Source organism: Schistocerca nitens, chromosome 3, assembly GCF_023898315.1.
Source record: "Schistocerca nitens isolate TAMUIC-IGC-003100 chromosome 3, iqSchNite1.1, whole genome shotgun sequence".
NCBI classification, from domain to species: Eukaryota; Metazoa; Arthropoda; class Insecta; order Orthoptera; family Acrididae; genus Schistocerca; species Schistocerca nitens.
In genome coordinates, this window is record NC_064616.1 from 799609884 (window position 1) to 799629354 (window position 19471).

At 37.2% G+C, this 19471-nt stretch overlaps 1 protein-coding gene across 1 annotated transcript in view; it reads right to left on the reverse strand.

Moving 5' to 3' along the window:
* LOC126248825 (uncharacterized) overlaps window positions 1-19471 on the reverse strand; it is a 651409-nt gene that overhangs the window by 182746 nt on the left and 449192 nt on the right. Inside the window, exon 8 of the mRNA XM_049950238.1 lies at window positions 4223-4375. Within this exon, the coding sequence (XP_049806195.1) occupies window positions 4223-4375 (153 nt within the window). The remainder of the gene's footprint in view (window positions 1-4222; window positions 4376-19471) is intronic.

Genomic DNA, 19471 nt, shown 5'->3' on the forward strand with positions numbered 1-19471 from the left:
TTAGGCACATCTTGAAATTTGTCGCCACCCCCCCCCCCCCCTTCCACCCAACCTATTAATATCCTCATCCCAATGACCCCCAGCACACTCAGTTTCTACATGCTTCACTAAATGCTTAACCCAACAAATCTGGCTTCCCATTAGGGCTGGTTATTGTGTTCCCACTGAAAGAATCTCTGCACTAGTTGACCAACATTCCAACCAGCTGCATATACCTTGACTTCCTACATCAAAGGTACAAACTGACACCCCATCCACATCACCTCCTGGGTCCCTGTTCATCACTCTTGATGCCATCTCCCTTTCCACCAACATTCCCCATGCTGACAACTGAATATTATATCTCTCAATGTTATTCTGACTCCAAACTCAACACTTCATTCCCGATGCATATAACTAATTATATCATCACATAAAACTCTGGTATTCCGGCCTGACATGTTTCGAATGCCAATGGACAATACAGAAATTGATGACAGGTGCTAGGCAGCACAGCTGCACCTGAGGATGCTGCTGAGCACCACCATACAGGCACATTCACTGATCTACCAGCGCCCACAGTCTCCCTTTAAAGCTGGCAAAGCAGTAACTCTGCAGTCAGTTGTAATTTCTCTGTGCTACAACACAGATTTCACTGTACATTGCAGTCTCAGTTCTGAATTTGATACATCTTAGTTCTCGAAACTGGTTTGCTTGCTGGACTTGTTATTCTGTTGTGCCATCTCTGTTGTCTGTTTTTCTCTTATGTTGTCCTTTTATTACCCTCTGATGGTTCACTCTTGGCTAGTCAGCTAGTCTCCACCAATTCTCAATATATTACTGCTTATATTTGATTCTGGTCACAGTAATAGCTATTTCTCCTTTGAGGGGAAGATATACAAACAAATTTGTGACACACCCACTGGAACCCATGTAGCACCATCCTATGCCAACCTGTTTATGGTTCATGTGCATTAACCTTCCTGTCCTCACAAAAACCCAAACCCCTTGTGTGATTCAGGTTCACTGATGATATCTTCATGATTTGGACTGAGGGCCAAGACAGCCCATCCTCATTCCTCCACAGCCTCAACACCTTCTCTCCATTTTGCTTCACCTAGTTATCTTCAGCCCAACATGCCATCTTCCTAGATATTGAACTCCACATCTCTGATGGCTCCATTGATAACATGTGTTCACATCAATCCCACTAACCATTAACATTACTTGCATATTGTTAGTTTTATTTATTCCACACCAAAACTTCACTCTGATGTAGACTCACCACCCTTGGATGGCACATCTGCAGTGATGAAAATTCCAGTGCCCAGTACATTGAAGGTCTCACTAAGGCCTTCACAGGAGGCATTAGCCACCAACCCAGTGAACAGACTGATTTCCTGCACCATACCCTCACACATCCTGCATCCTTCAAAACCAGCTGCAAAGAAGCATGACACTCATCATCCAGTATCATCCTAGACTGGAATAAGTGAACCATATTTTTTGTGAGGACTTTGTCTGTTTATTATGCCAACAAATGCATAACATCCTTTGGACAATCCTTTCCAACGTTCCTAAAGTGGTATTCCAGCATCCATCTGATCCATGCAGTACCCTGATCTGGCCCTATTCCACACATATTTGCAACTCCCTTGAGACATAGGAAGACAAAGGTGCAAGACCTGACTGATATACCAACCCAGCATGTCTTACTACAGTTGTGTTGCAAGTTTATCTTATCCCACCAGAAGCAGAGCCACCTGTGAAAGGCACTACATCATATATCACTGTGACGAAACAAGCTGGGATATTTTTACTTCCCCTCTTGTTTTGCCATCTGCCTCCTTAAAATTATTTTTTTCATTTTTGACTAATTGAAATCAACATACATGTGTATAATCTGAATTTCCATAAAAGAGAAAGGTTGATTCTCAGTTTTAAAGACTATAACACCAGATCTAATTCTGCAATTAGTTTTATGTATGTAATTGATTTTCTAATTTATTTTAACTCTTCCTAGTTAGTATATTTTGTTAAAGGGTAAAATCAGTAATGGTTTCATAACTTAAATTCTATTGTTGACTTATAAACAAATATAAATTCTGTAGTAATTGTAAACATTTGGAGGAACAAATAAGAGTATTCTTAAAGGATTTATTTGGCTCTATTTGAAAACATGTTAGCAAAGCCATCCTTAGTTAATTCAAAAGTAATTAACAGTTTTGTCAACAGTATTGCTGTTAATTTCATCATGTATACAAATAATTCAGCCTAACCCTTGTAGTAGAAGAAACTGTTAAAAAGAACGAATTTTTTGATGTATTCATTTAATTTAATGAGTTAAGTTTTAGTTGTAATTTTTGTAAATTAAACATCACACAATGTGTAGTCTCAGTGCCTATTATTGTGCTGATATATAAGGGGCCAATTTCTGGTCTCGAGACAGTCAGTCCATGGACGATTTTCAGACAAGGAACGTGTGCTGGTTAGAACAACAACAGTGCATCAACTTAACCATGAAATAAGTGTGATAAAACAATGGCAGCCTCTGTTAAATTTATTTGAAAGATTGTGAACTGTGTGGTTAGGCTGTTTCTGCTCATAGATATTCAACAGTAAACTATTGTAGCAATATGTTGATGTTTGTCTGCTAACTATCAATGAGTTAAACAATAATGCGCTGGCCATATGACTGTGTATTATTGGGGGGGGGGGGGTTGTGAACAGTGAAGGTAAAGAACTGTTAAACACAAATGTGCACCTGTCGGCTACATCATTTAAAGTAGAATGTTGATCTCCCCCTCCCCCATTTTTCAGCCAGTGTAGCAATTCAGTATGTCAACATTGAGGACAATCAATGAAGAAAATAAGCAGGCCAACATCACAATCACCTCTGCTGAAATTTCTGCACAACATTTTACATAGGTATAACCACCAACCGGCTGTCCACACAAATGAATAGCCACTGCCAAACTGTGGTTAAGAAGAGAGTTGACCATCCAGCAGCAGAACATGTTGCTGAGTAGAACATGGTATATTTCAATGGCTACTTCACAATCTGTACCATTTGTTTACTTCCCCACAACACTAGCTCTTCTGAACTATGTAGACGAGAGTTGTTCTTGCATCACATCCTTCATTCATGTAATCCTTCTGGTCTCAATCTCTGCTGGGTCCCAGCACAACACCAACATCAAACCTGCTGCAGGTCCCTAACTTCATTCACATCCTGCATCAACACCCTCTTTCCCAAAACAGAAATGAAACTGAGGATGAGCTTAACATAACTTCAGACAATGTAATAAATGAAGTGAAGCGATTAAGCTATATTAGAAGCCAAATAATGCATGGCAGATGAAGCAAGGAGGACAAATACACAAACCAGCTCAGGACAAGAAAGTGCTTTTGCCAAAATAAGTTCACTAGTATCAAACAAGGATCTTAACTTGAGAAAGAAATTTCTGAAAATGTATATCTTAAGAACAGAATGGCACATAACAGCATCACAGACTGTATGAAGGTGGGAAGAAAAGAGAACTGAAGTATGTTACAGAATCCACAAAATGTTACAGAATGATGCTAAAAATTAATTGCTGTGACAAGGTAAGAAATGAGGTGGTTCTCCATTAAATTGTTAGAGGGTGGATTATGTGGAAAATGGAAGAAGGGACAAGGTGATAGAACACGTGTTGAAACATCAGGGAATAATTTTTACAGTACCAGAGAGAGCAGTAGAGAGCCAAAATTGCAGAGAAATCCAGAGATAGCAATATGTGCAGCAATCAGCTGCAAAAACAGTCTGTGGTAATGATTTATTTAATAAGTTTAGCATGAGAAGAAAGCAGGAAATCAAAATTTTATACATCATTGTTCATGAAGATTGGATTTTGTGATGAGCAGACAAATGTATTCTCAAGGTCAAAATGGAGATGTAATACACATTTCATTTTGATCACAGATGTGATAGTCACCAATAAGATAATGAACATCCACAACCAACATGCATTTCTGTAATGATAATAATAATAAAAGCTAATGTAGTTTAGCACACTTGTAATTTTTCTTGTCTCTGTACTGGTAAAACTTACAGACTGCATCATTATCTCATGCTGAAGATAATTTGTTTTTTAAAATTGCAGAGTTTCAGTTTTTTCCAATTGCAAAAAATTTATAAATATTCTTTTAAATAAAACTTCACAGTAACATAACAAAATACTAAATCTGAAGTATCATACATCACCTTTAACAGACCCATGAAGAAGAAAAACTGTAGTATGGTGAACACTGGAATATAAATGTCAATTTCCATTTGTAAGGGCTTCTTTGCATCACCAACATATTGCCTCCCAACCAAGGCCGCAAGGAAAAATGAATATGTGGCAATAGTGACAACCTGACACATAAATGATAAAATAACAATTAATGGGATTCTTTAATGCCTTGTCCACATAATGCATTTTATGTTCTACAAACATGTCATGTCAGAGCTGGAAGGAACAGCAATTAATTACATTTTATTTTCTTGGCAAATATAAAATATTAACTTAGAGATTGAATACACATGAAAAAAATAAATTCATTAATGATAGTTCATAAAATCAAAGAAAAACTGACGATTCGATTCCACAGACCGAACGTGAGGAGAGGGGCTAGTGTAATTGGTTAATACAAACCATAAAAAATTGCACGGAAGTATGTTTTTTATTGATTGGCGACTCCATGTTGTCTTGTGCACAACGACCAGATAACAGGTATACTTGAAAAAAGAGACAGCATTGGTCGTATATTTTTACTATTGCAAAATCGATTTTCTGTCACTGAGTGACCATCTTCAGTGCTATATTGTATAACTTAAATTGGGATGCACTGTTGACACTATGCTTACGGCGATCACATAGACTGAGCTCAGTCTATGTGATCGCCGTAAGCATAGTGTCAACAGTGCATCCCAATTTAAGTTATACAATATAGCACTGAAGATGGTCACTCAGTGACAGAAAATCGATTTTGCAATAGTAAAAATATACGACCAATGCTGTCTCTTTTTTCAAGTATGTTTTTTAACACAAACCTACGTTTATTTAAATGGAACCTTGTTAGTTTTGTTAGCACATCTGAACATATAAACAAATACGTAATCAGTGCCGTTTGTTGCATTGTAAAATGTTAATTACATCCGGAGATATTGCAACCTAAAGTTGATGCTTGAGTACCACTCGTCCTCTGTTCGATCGTGTGTATCGGACAGCACCGAATTACGTAGGGATCCAAAGGGAACAGTGATGGACCTTAGGTACAGAAGAGACTGGAACAGCACATTACGTCCACATGCTAACACCTTTTTATTGGTATTTTTCACTGACGCACATGTACATTACCATGAGGGGTGAGGTACACGTTCGACGGGCGTTTCATAGGACGTGGAGGACACATAAATTGGCCAGCCCGTTCTCCTGATCTTACACCTCTGGACTTCTTTCTGTGGGGTATGTTAAAGGAGAATGTGTACCGTGATGTGCCTACAACCCCAAATGATATGAAACAACGTGTTGTGGCAGCCTGCGGCGACGTTACACCAGATGTACTGCGGCGTGTACGACATTCATTATGCCAGAGATTGCAATTGTGTGCAGCAAATGATGGCCACCACTTTGAACATCTATTGGCCTGACATGTCGGGACACACTCTATTCCACTCCATAATTGAAAACGGAAACCACGTGTGTATGTGTACCTCACCCCTCATGGTAATGTACATGTGCGTCAGTGAAAAAGACCAATAAAAAGGTGTTAGCATGTGAACGTAATGTGCTGTTCCAGTATCTTCTGTACCTAAGGTCCATCACCGTTCCCTTTGGATCCCTATGTAATTCGGTACTCTCCGATACACACGATCGAACAGCGGAGGAGTGGTACTCAAGCGTCAACTTTAGGTTACAATATCTCCGGATGTAGTTAACATTTTACAATGCAACAAATGGCACTGATTACGTATTTCTTTATATGTTCAGATGTGCTAACAAAACTAATGGGGTTCCATTTAAAAAAACGTAGGTTTGTGTTAAAAAACATACTTCCGTGCAATTTTTTATGGTTTGTATTAACCAATTACACTAGCCTCTCTCCTCATGTTCGGTGTGTGGAATCGATTCGTCAGTATTTGATGTGGTTTACGAAATATATCCAGTGGTAACGTTAGGTGACTCACACTGTGTGTGTGTGTGTGTGTGTGTGTGTCTATATATATATATATATATATATATATATATATATATATATATATATATATATATATATATATATACCATTTCAAATAATAAAGATCAGTTTCAGATGAACTGCAGCTTACACATTATAAAAGTATTTTTCCTGTAGGCTTTGAATCTTTATCTAGTATACACTACAGAATTCTATAAATTGGTACATAGAACTATAACAGTAAGCAGATACAAAGCAGGAAATTATAGATATATTCAGATGCAAAAAAAAAAAAAAATTAAAAACATGGCCTTAGCTGGTCCTCCTCCAAATTACTTGTATTCAAGGATTTGAGATTCGTGTTAATAAAATGACAAGTAAAAATGTCGATCATACATAGGCCTCTGTTCTAATAGCATGTAGACAACTAATGGTGTAGTAAAATAAATATAAAGTTAATAGTAGATTATAAACCATCAGCTATTTAATCCACTTTAAAAGGCCGAAGAATTTTTTAAATTACTGATTATTCCTGCTCCATTCACTGTTTTAATTTCAGCTTGTGTAAGGTCAAATTGTACATAGTACTTCAGTGATAGTTAATTGTTAATACTGTGTACATAATTAGTTTGACTGTTGCTTCATTTTATTAATGTACACCTTGAAACATTCCACATCCATGAAGGTTCCCTTTTGTGAGGGGATCTGAAGAAAATGATGAATGAGTCAGTATTGATAATTTTGGAAACAGTTAGGCAAAACAAGTGCTGTATCATTGTAAGAGGTACAGAGGTGAGCAAGTGTGCTGAGGCTTAACACAGTTCACTTCTACCGGCATTGTGCCATCATAATGTGCCTGTGCTTAATATGCAAAGGATTGCACCATAGTCGAAGAGTGACATTAAAAATTAATATAACTTTTCCAAACTTTGTCAGTGTATGCTTAAGTATATTAATGCTAACATTGTAAAGTCTCAGAATGATCAAATGAATATGTTAGGCTAAATATATAGTCTTAGGTAAAAAAAAGTGGTGCTGAATAATAGAACTAAAAAGCTAAAAACTGATCAGTATATGCAAAAGAATGTCACAATTAAATGTTACAAGTCTCAACTGAATCAGAGCAATATTTTATTGGCATTTTTACAAAAAATTGAAGCTACTAAATATTAGACTCATAAAGCTGAAAATTTGTGTGTAGCCTCATGTTCATGTAAAAACATTAAATATGTGACACCAATAAGCTACCTCTATCAGTTTTCATGTTATCTACCAAAAAACCAAATTTGGAATGAAACTGCACTTATTCATGGTAGATTAAGTAACCTGTGTATTTCTAATAGAAAGTTTTAATTTCAGTACTTGATTACATTCATACAATAATACAGCTGTACCAAGTTTCAAGACTGTACTGTAAATAACAATGACTACAAGGAATCTTAATGTGGCAATTTAGAGGTCAAGTTCTACTGTCTGTTCCATTCTAAAAATTCTATCCTGAAAGTTTAAAAGCAGACGAGCTAAAAAAATTTCAGGAACTAAAGCAAGTCAACTCTATCTTTATAAAAAAGATTGTAAATTGTTAATTTATAGATCTATTAATTAATATGTAATCAAGAAAGGTGCCATTTAGCCACTGCTACCTGAGCTTAGGGTGGTTGATAGCATATATTCCATTTGGCAGTCCACTGTGTCCCTGTATAAATACAGCCAGAGAGGCACCACATCAAAGAAAAGACAATGAAGGCCCTAAACCTAGCCAAGGTCGTCTATCCACTATTCAGCAGCAAAAATATGAAAATAAAAATGAAGAAAATCCTCTACAAAACAGCTGTGCTGCCCACCATGACATATGAATGTTCATCATAGGCAGCTGCATACCATACAAGAAGATATGAACTACAGGTGGTGCAGAACAAAGTGGTCAGGTGGAAATGAACGCACTTTATTACAATCAGGATACTAACAACAAAAATGTTCCACAACATAGATAATGCAAGAGACAGCTGCCAGCATCTAACAGAAGTAGGCACCCAAAAACCTAAAACTCAGCATGAACAGAAAGTCTCTCCCTCCATTACTGAAGAACCATCACAATAATAGACATGAAAACTTAGGACAATTTTACCCATTATTCCTCAGTCTAAAGCAAGAACCAACAACTGAAACTAGGACAAAATAAATGCACCCCAATGACACTGGATATATCACACCTTCGATTAGGCAATAAACATTCTGTTAGAGTACAAAAATTGTCAGGAAAGTTTCAGAGCAGCAGCCAGACTACTCATATATGTCTCACCTATAGAAACAAAACCAAACCAGCACTACCACTTACTGAGCTAAATGCCGAGCATTGGAGACAACCTAATTGAAATGACTTAGCACTATGTACAGAATATGGGAAAATACTCATGTTTGCTGATGACACCACTTTATCAGTTAATAGTCTCTCAGGGTATGTGTCAAATGAGGCTGCAAATAAAGCTTTTGCAGATTTGACAAACTGGTTTGAAACCAATGGCCTTACAGTCAACCTAAAAAGACAAATTACATTCATTTCTCTTCTAACGCAAATGTTACTGATGAAATGAACCTAAAAATGGGTGAGCACGAGATTTTGAAGGTTGAGTCCTCCAAATTCTTGGGTCTGCATATAGATAGCAAAATGAAGTGGCACCACCATGTTCAAGATCTATGCTAAAGGCTAAGCTCAGCAAAGTTTGCCTTAAGAATAATTTCAGACACTAGGGAAATGAGCACAATAAAAACTGCATATTTTGGCTATTTTCACCAACTTATGGCCTATGGTATAATTTTTTGGGGAAATCGACCAATAGCAAAAAAAGTGTTCCATGCACAGAAGAGAGCAATAAGAATTATGTGTGGAGTACATCCTAGGCACTCATGCGGGGATCTGTTTAGAGCTCTACAATTCCTTACAACACCTCCCCAATATATTTTTTCCCTGATGTGCTTTGTTTCAAAAAATAGCAACTTATTCGAAATCAGTAGCTCATACCACACTTATAACACCCGAAGGAAACTGGATATCCATTATGAGCTAAAAACGAAAAGCATGGTCCAGAAGGGGGTTTTATACAGTGGCACCAAGATTTTTAATGCCCTCACACCGCACATTAAAGAACTGGTTGGAAACATGCCGAAGTTTAAAGAAAATCTGAAGCAGTTCCTTTTAGATGAATCTTGTTACAGTATTGATGAATTTCTTAGCAAAAATGCATAGAATCTCTTGTTTGTGCTTAAACCTTACTGTGTGACCTCTACAATTGATTACTCATACTCTGTAAGTACAGTGTAACATAATACAATACCCAAATTTATGTAGGTCTGTATATGACGCCTGTATAACTAAAGAACAATACCCAAATTTATGTATGACTGTATATTCTTTCAGATGTCCTGTATCTTAACTAATATGTAAGGGTATATGCTAAACTTCACAGTTTCTTTAATCTAATGATAAGAGCAATGTATCTGTGCACAAACAATAATCTGAAAAAAACATTGACTCGTTCTATATCCAGGGATATGTTCCCATATGGATATATGGAACACGAAATAAATAAATAAATAGTTATGACAACAGCTACTGCAAAAAGAAGACCACTTAAGAAAGGTCCAACAAAACAAAGCCTTCTCACAATGCACAGTATCCCACCAAGGATGGCAGATTGCCAAACACTACAAATTACAATCCTGACCCCCAATGCTTAAAGTAAATAAATGGTACCACCACAGGACCACCTAACCAGAAAGTCGGAAGAGACACTGTACAATAAGATATCAATCCGTTTGTGTCAGTCAAATGCCTGTGTGAATAGTGCCTCAGATGACATCAGAGATGGGCAGATTTGAATTCATTTTCGGTAATAGTAGGAAGTGATATTGCAAGGCCATATAGCATCCTTGACCACTTAGACTTCATGGAAGTAACTGTTAGTGAGCTACTCATCATGTTGACATAACCAGTTTGCAAATTTAAGGTGAGCAGTTAATTTCTGGTGGTTAGAAGTAAGGGTGATGGACTATTTTACTTGTAACTTCCAATAGAGATCGTTTCTGAACCATTAAGAGTATTGTTTCTGATAAAGGTATTATTATTATTATTATTATTATTATTATTAAGGATACTATTATATTTTGTGGATGTGTACTTTTACAGAATATATCAATCAGTTAAAATCCTGAACTTTTATTTACAGTCATGGTTCCGGATCCTACTGAGTAAATAGCAAGTAGGAACATTTTCTTTCAGTGAGGGCAAAGGGTAACATGGACTTGCAGGCTGGAAATTATGGACAGTAAGTTCTCCATCACTTCTTGACCACAAAAAAATTGTTTTCAGGCTTTTGTATACAGTAAAGCATGCACAAACAATGTAAGTGTTTTTCCATAAAGAGCAAATAATATAACAACCATTTGATTAAGTACTCACAACAGGTCACTCAGAAAAGTAAATCCTTACACCCAGACAAATATACACAGTTATATTATCAATTTATACAGCTGGCTGAGTGAAGTACTTGGAAGTAGTAGGGAACAAGGTTTGCAGTTAGAAGTATGTCAAATATTTCTTTAAATATTTTGGTCAAGAAACAAATTTTATATGGCTGTGGTGACAGAATTAATAGACAAGTAAGGAAAATCACTGAAAGAGTGAAGTATGTAATATATTTCATATTTTTCATCTGTCGTCTCACCTTTTGTGTCACTTCTATGCAGTTGATTCTCAGTATTGTCTCGTTTTATGTATTTGAAAATGAGCAATAATAAATTGTGATATTTTACTATTAGCAGATACATACTGTTTCTACTGTGGATTGCTTTTCTCACAAATGGTGGCACCACTGAAAGCTATGGACCATGAGAAGCATGTCAAGTGTGAAATTATAACACCAGTTCCAACAGAAGCTGTCTCACTATAATACTTACTATATGATTCAGACAGTAGGACTACTAATCCTGTTCCTCAAGACAGTGCTGTTCATCAAGATCAACAGACACCTACAGGCCTCAAATATTCTGCGGGTTAGCTACAATGAGTCTTCCACCCCATGTAGCAAAATCTTAATTCTGCCATATATGCAGCAAAAGCCAGACTTGTGGTTTAAAATACTGGAAGTTTCATTTATTGCCTATGATGTATGTGACAACATTGTGCTTTGGACAATGAGATTGACATTATTCATGACACACCTGCTTTGTGTAAATATGAGCAACTGAAAGACCAAATGCTTCACCATCTTCAGAAATTGAGATACATGTGTAATCATCAAGTGTTACATAGTGAGGTTATTCCTGATAGTGTTACCTTCAAACACTGAATTCAGAAACTGAAGTTTTGGATGCAGCACTATGACTGCATATTTTGTGTATGTCCACCCTATAATTAATTAAGGCATATCCTTCTGGGGATCAACAGAGCAGAACAGACAAACAATATATAAGTTGCAAAAAAGGGCTGTACGAATCAGAATGAAAAGTAGCAATAGATCCCACTGCACAAAGTTATTCAAATCTTTGGGTATATTGACAGTTCCATGTGAATACATTTTGAAGACAGTAATATACATAAAAAAAACATATTGACCAATTGCCAATAAACAGTTCCATACATGCACATGCAACCAGACACAGACAACACCTACACCTCTATAGGAAAAAGAAATCAAAAACTCAAAATAGCATGTTATATAATGGAATTAAATTGTACAACAATCTTCCACAATGGATCAAAGACATAAGTGAAATAGATAATGACAGGAAATCGCTAAAAAAATAGTGTTTTTTTACTGTCAAGGATTACTTGGAATGATGTAAATATATAGTTATATGTAAAAATTATCAACTGTGTTATTAAGTGCTTTAACAATGTATCTTTAGGTTACAATATTCATGAATTGTGATTGTGATAATTAAAAATTTGTGTACCTATTGTGTATACTTATGTTGACAACATCCATACAATCCTTATTGTCTATTGATGGATAAATAAATAAATAAAATGACATGTATGGTTTAATCAACTGCCTTTTGCAGTTCTAACTGCTGTGAGCTCTAGTTACAGGGATGACTTGTCTTCACAACTAAACATGTAATGCATCAACCCTAAACATACATATACATATGATGAATGAAATGAAGTCCCATGCTTCTTTACAGAGCGTAGGGGAACGATGCGGGAAACCTGCACCGCCTTACTAGGCAAGGTCCTAATGGAGGTGGTTTGCTGTTGCCTTCCTCCAACCATAATGGGGATGAATGATGATGATGAAGACGACACAACAACACCCAGTCATCTCGAGGCAGGAAAAATCCCTGACCCCGCCGGGAATCGAACCCGGGACCCTGTGCTCGGGAAGCGAGAACGCTACCGCGAGACCATGAGGGGCGGACACATATACATGTACCTACTTGTATTTATTTTTTCCTTGTTTTTTAATGAAAGTTTTTGCACACAATGTTTAATGTAATTTTCAAGTCATGTAATGGTTGTAAAGTTGTATTTTAATTGTGTTTAGTTTTTACTTACACCTGTAGCAGTAGAAATGTATAGAAATATGCCAAAGAAATTAATATTTTAAAACATTATATACAATTATGTCCTGGTTAAGATTGACATCTATGGACCTCTGATATGGCAAAGAGTTGTTGGTGTGGAGGGCATGGCAGTTTAGTGCAGACGCCAAAACATTTGAAGAAGGGCAGTCTATCAAGTCAGAACATTTAGTCAGTAGCAGTTTGTCTCTTATGGTATTAGTATGGAGCTAGAAGTGAACAATTTTCAGTTTGTCATGGTCCTTGTGAGTCATGGTCCTTGTATGGAATGAGCCATATGTGTAGAGCGGAAGACTGAGCAGTGCTCTGTGATAATAAATTTGAGTATAATATCAGTTTGTAATAGGCTTCATATGAGTATAGGACGTGGCTGTTTTGTGATGTGAATCAAGAAGAATATTAGAGCAGATGAACTGTTGAAGACTTCTGGACTAAATACAAATTACTAGACTCAAACAAATAATTTACATCACATACACAATGCATATAATGGCATATCAAGAGCAGAACATGGAAAAAAGTATGTGATCTGTTAAATATGGAGTCATATCAATTATTAGCCATAAACTGTGCACAGAATTTGTCGACTTTGATCACCAGAGTCAAGACAGAAACATTGTTTATGTTATTCATGGAACAAGGTGTAGGTTCATATTTTCACTAATTCTGAACAATATATAAACACAAAGAATTAAGTGCATGTTAATGACTCAAGACTACTCTGAAGTTTCATGATATTGTGTAATCTGCATGTGCATGTGTAGTACTTTGAGTATTTGATTTATTAACAATGTGATTACCAGTACTTCACAGTATGTGTGTTGTCATGCATTTGAACAATGATTGATTTCAAATGTTCTGTATAGACTCATGTAAATATTGAAGGTCTTCAGCATTACAGTGTTATAATATTTTTGCTAAAAAAATAATGAAGACGTTTCAATGTAGTTACCATATATTTTGACAGTAAGCACAGTAACATACGCTTTGTTAAAAAAATACTTAAAAGAGAAATTGTTTAAGTGTACAGAACTTCATCTTATAATAAATTTGGTTGTTTCACTACTTGTTAAAGCTCATGCAAGTTTAAAAAATGCACACATTCTTAGTTAAATGGTAAAAGAACTGTTGTTGAGTTTGCTGTATCAAAGCAGACATAACAGATCACTAATTGAGTGAACACAGTTTTACAGTTGGTAGTAAGTAAAACATTTTTTAATAATTTTTGTAGTCATGTATTCTCAGCTTTGCAAGTAAATACAGTGTGGCACCAGTCTGTGAAGGTCATGCTAGAAGATAATTTAAATAATTTCAAAGGTCCCACTGCAATTAGATTTACCACTTAAAACAGTGATTGTACTTCATCCAATCTAATATGCAAAAACAGATCTCAACTTCTGTCAGAGTTAACAATTTTTAATATGAAATTTTTTACTAGATTTCAGAGTTAATTCTTAGAAACTATACATAAATTCTGACAAAGCTAAGTTTTCAGTCTAAAGATTTCACAATACTTAAAAAAATTATAAATCTTTCTGGTGGATGGTTTAATGGTAAGTATAAGCTTCTGTCTTGGCTGAGTGTACTGCACTGCTACAAACTGTGCTGATGGTGATCAAGAGCATGCATATGGCAGCTCCACCAATGATAACCACAGCAAGAGAGACGGAGACTCTCTGTTTATTGGGACAGCCGCTGCGATGAGACTATCTTTGGTTGAGTCAGTTCACTCTGAACAATAACTGTGTGTGCATGGGCATTTCGCTGTATTCAGTTATGAGTATTTCTACCCACATCTACCATATTTATGACTCAGGGGCAAGCATCGGTAGCTACTATTGTTACTCAGTGTACTTCATCTCATCACTCACATTCTGACAATGGAGCCATCAAACAACTGCAGTGATAGTGAACTATGGGTACAAGACAATGACTTCCACAGTGCTTCATTTAGTGTTTCAAAGCAGCAGGAACAACCTCAGTTATGTGTGAAAAATGAAAGTGACCTTATTATGTGTCATGCTGTGGGTAACAATCCAGTATTGGCATTTCATAAACTTGTTACTGTGAGAAAAACAGGAAAGAAATCCATTTTGAGAATTTTAGGACGAACGTAAAGAGTGATTGGTTGCCTACTAGGCTTAAATGCAGCTAAATTATAACAAAAAAAGATCCAACCATTAATTGTGGCCCTTGTAGAATGCTACTAACTGGAACATTGATACATTAGTAATCTGCACAGTAGTGCTGGGGGCTCTAAGCTAATTCAGTCATCTTTTGGACATAAATTTTTAAGAGACAGTTTCAGTTCTTTTTTCATTTGTTTATTTATTTATTTACACTTTAGTGTGCACATGAATGGAACAGTTAAGTCACATAGGGTTTTCAGTCAAGGATTGTCTACACTGAACTGACGCAGAAAGCAGTGCAGGTTTGCATGTGAAACTAGTGCTATGATCCACAAAAAATTAAGTAGCAGCAACAGCTGCAGCAGAGGCGAGTCTGAGCCCACACCTATCACCTGACCAGGAATTGCAGCTGTGATCGCCAGTAATCAGAGCCACTTAGTGCTGCTTCACATGACTTCTCTGACAGCAGTGGCAGAAAGTGGTCTGCAGCAGTTCCACACACACCTCAATGTAACATCATCCACCTCCAACATCAGCAGAACCACAGCAAATGCAGCAGGCACATCAATTTTGTTTGTAATTTTAGCTCTGTTGGCAACTACAGTGAGGGTGCACAAAATAAAAAGATCAGTGAGTGACTGTGACTCAATGGGAAGTGGGAGTGAGCCTCAAAGCCCACAAAGACAAGACATATTAGGGAAAATAATCCAGGAGGAAATGTTTCTAGCTTGTTGACAGAAATGAGAAATTTTAAAACTGATATATGGGGCTTAGGTAGCTCTGTGGGGAACTTAAATAATTAAATTGGGTCTATTGGAAGAGTGAACTGCAAAATTTGGGACTGTGAAGCAGACTCACCTTACAAGAACTGACACTGTTGAGACAGGACTGAGGGATGAGTTTGGCACAGGGAATTAATAGTCAGGAACGAGGAGATGAGGCAGGCTCTAATTCAGATGAGGAAAAAGATTAAAAGATTGTAGCCAGTGATGATAAAGTCAAAACTTTGTTGATAGGTGAATTGAAAAGCATACCAGGTAATCTAAGAAAAGGGATGGAACAGCAGTCTACTGTGAATAATGTTGTAATTTAAAAGATTAATAATTGGTTAGGTAACCTAGAATTATGCAGTGTTTCTAGCAATTTTGTGTGCTCTGTAATTGAGGAACCTAGTGGTAAAATGTTTTTAGGTGAGAGTAGGTACCATGCTGTGAATTTATTTACAGTTTGATAAGACTGTCTCACTCCTAGTATGTCTGATGAATGTAACATTAACTTTGTGAAGGGATTGCTAGAAGACTCTGTCCGTACATAGACAAGCCAAAGTTCTAAGCAGATTACTTCATATGATATATTAGAAAATTTGTTTTCAAAAAGATATTGGAGCCTAGCTAAGTAAAGTAGGTTGCAGAATGATTTTCTGAATGGCCCAATGGAGGTACTTAATGAAATTGCCACTTTAAGAAGGAAGTTGCCAGAAAGAATGCAGTGGGAGTTGATACATTGTGCTACTGATGCCATTAAAATTTTTTTAGATTTCATTGAAAGAATGGATCAGATGATGTGCTACAAGCCAAGTTATTGGGGGAATAATTGAGGAAGCAATCAGAGGAATCATCATGAGGATAGGAATAATAGGGATTGGGGTGGTAACTAGTAGGATCAAACTAGATATAGTAACCTGGATGAGAACTGAGGAGAGAACAAGGGGAGGCTGAATGGTGAAAATGGGAACCAAAGAGGTTCATGGGAGAATAATCACAGAAATGAACCAAGACCAGTGCAAAAAAATGGAACTAGGAGAGGGGAACAGAATATTAGAGCCAACAGGAACAGATTTCAGAAAACTAATAGTCATTTCAAATAAGGTCCAGTTTGGGACAGGAAGTAATACAAGAAATAGGACCAAGAGACAGGAAAATAATTATAGGCAAAACAGCAGAGGGTTTTCAGGAGTAATAATAACAGTAATAAAAGTAAAGAGACAAGGGAAGAAAGAATTTGTGGAAAGGATGCAGTTTTGGGTAATTAAAGTTTGTTTGAAGATTGGTCTATGCAGCATGACAAGAGGAATGCAAATAGGAGAAAATTTGGTAGAGAATTAAGGAGTCAGAAGGGAGAAAGTACCATTGAGGGTTTATTTGATGAAGAAGTTGACAGTGTTGTGAGAGTTGAAGAAAATTGTATTGGTCTGACATCCGTTTTTAATGAATCAGCACAAAGCTGTACAAAATGAGAAGATGAATGTATGTTGTGATGTTGAAAATGAGTGTGTGATTGGTAACAGAAATAATATTGATTTGGGTACAACTGAATTAATTTCAGTGGAAGTCAATGTTGATAGTATAGAAGCATAGTGCCTTTGTGGATGGAGATAATGATGGGAGGCAATAGAACCTGGATCTAGTGTTTTTGTAGATGGGGATGTAGCAGGGGGTACGTACTCCAGTAATATGGGTGAGGTTAACTATATAAAGGCAGAAATTCCTGTATGAAATGAGTTTTGTGAGAACCTGTCTCTACTACTTCTGTGGAGGGTGTTTGTGGTTTGAAAAATATGGTGTGGAAGTAAGGGGGAGTGTGATTTTGATTGTAATTATTGTAATTGGATAGATAAAAAATCCACTCACCAAGTAGCAGCAGAAGAACACACATATAAAATTTATTACATACATGATCTTCTGGAGCCAGTGGCATCTTCTGCTGGCAGAAGGGTTGAAGGGGAAGAGAGAGGGGTGAAGGAAAAGGACTGGTGATGTTTTAAGAAGGGGCACAGTTCAGAAAAGTCACCCAAAATCCAAAGCCACGGGAGACTTAATGGACCAGATGAGAAGGAAAGATTGATTGTTGGGGACAGCAGCAGATGAGATTTGAACATCTGAGACCTCAAAGCTGGAAGACAGGGTAAAATGCAAGACAGATATTACTGCTAAAATATCATGCATGAGATAATAAGAAAAAAAAGCTAAGTGCATTGTGTGAGATAGAGGTGGGTGAGATACAGCAAAAAATAGACAGGTCAGAAAATGAAGACGTAGAAAACTAAATGGGAGTGAAGCAAGGAATTGTTACCATGAAAAAAATGGTGAGACTGAAGATATTAATGTAAATTAAGGCCAGGTGGGTGGCAAGAACCAAGGACATGTTCTAATGCCAATTGTCACCTGTGGAGCCCTGAAAAACTGGTGTGATGGGAAAGAATCCCGATGGAAAGTGTGGTGAAACAGGCACCAACGTGATGACTGTCATGTTGTGACACATGCTCTGCAACAGGATATTGTGTGTTGCCTGTATCGAACCTCCGCTTGTGACATTCATCCCAACTGATAACTCAGTGGTGGCCATGCCGATGCAAAACGGCGAACAGTGTTTACGTAACAGCTGCTATGTGACATGTGTCGCTCGACAGGTGGCTCCCCCTTTAATAACATATGTTTTGTCAGTTACAGGGCTGGTAAGGTGGTTGTAGGAGGGTGCATAAAGCAAGTCTTGCATTGGGGATGGTCACAGGGATAGAAGCCTTAGGATAGGGAGACTGGTCAGAACGGGCCTAGGGTCTGACAAAGATATTGCAGAGGCTGAGAGGGTGATGAAAAACTATTTGAGGTGTAACGGGCAAAATCTCAGCCAGAAAGGACCTCATTTTAGGGCGTGATTTTAGGAAGTCAGGGCCTTGTTGAATTAGCTGATTAATAGATCCAAGACAGGGATAATATTGAGTGACAAATGGTATGTATAAAAGTTGTTTTTCGGATGGATCAACAATACCAGGATTGGATGTGATGGCCCAGGAAACCTGCTTTTGAACTAGGCTCATCAGGTAATTATATCCTGTGAAGGCTGAGGTGAGAATGCTGGTGTATTGCTGTAAAGAATCTGGATCTGATATGCCACGGCTGTATGGGAGGGAACGTTTGACATGGAAACGATGGCTACTGTTAAAATGTAAGTACTGTTGTTTGTTAGTAGGTTTAAAGTGAACAGAAGAGTGTATCTGGCCTTTGGTAAGGATAAGATTAACATCAAGGAAAGTGGCATGAGATTTGGAATAGTAATATGTGAAATTTAATTGAGAGAATGTATTTAGAGATTCCAGGAATTTTAACAGGCCAGTTTCACCATGAGTCCATATGGCAAAGATTTCATCAATGTATCCAAACCAAACCACAAGCTGAATACTTATGGATCTCAGGAAAGCCCCTTCCAAGCAATCCATGAAGAGGTTGGCTGTACCCCTGACCTGTTTGTATGTATGCCCCTCAAAGGTGAAGTAGCTGCTGGTAAGTATAAAACTGATGTTCATCATTATCAGTTTTGTACATTGACAAGGCCATGACTTCCTAAAATCATGCCCTGAAATGAGGTCCATTCTGGCTGCAATAGTTTTTCATCATCCTGTCAATCTCCACAGTATCTTCATCAGCCCTAGGCTCCCTCTGCACCCATATACCTACCTTATGGCTCCTATCCCTGTGGCCGCCCCCACTGCTGCCCCCTATGCACCCTGCTACCCCCACCTATCCCAGTCCTGTAAGTGACAAAACATGGGCTATCAAAGGGAGAGCCACTTATGAAATAAC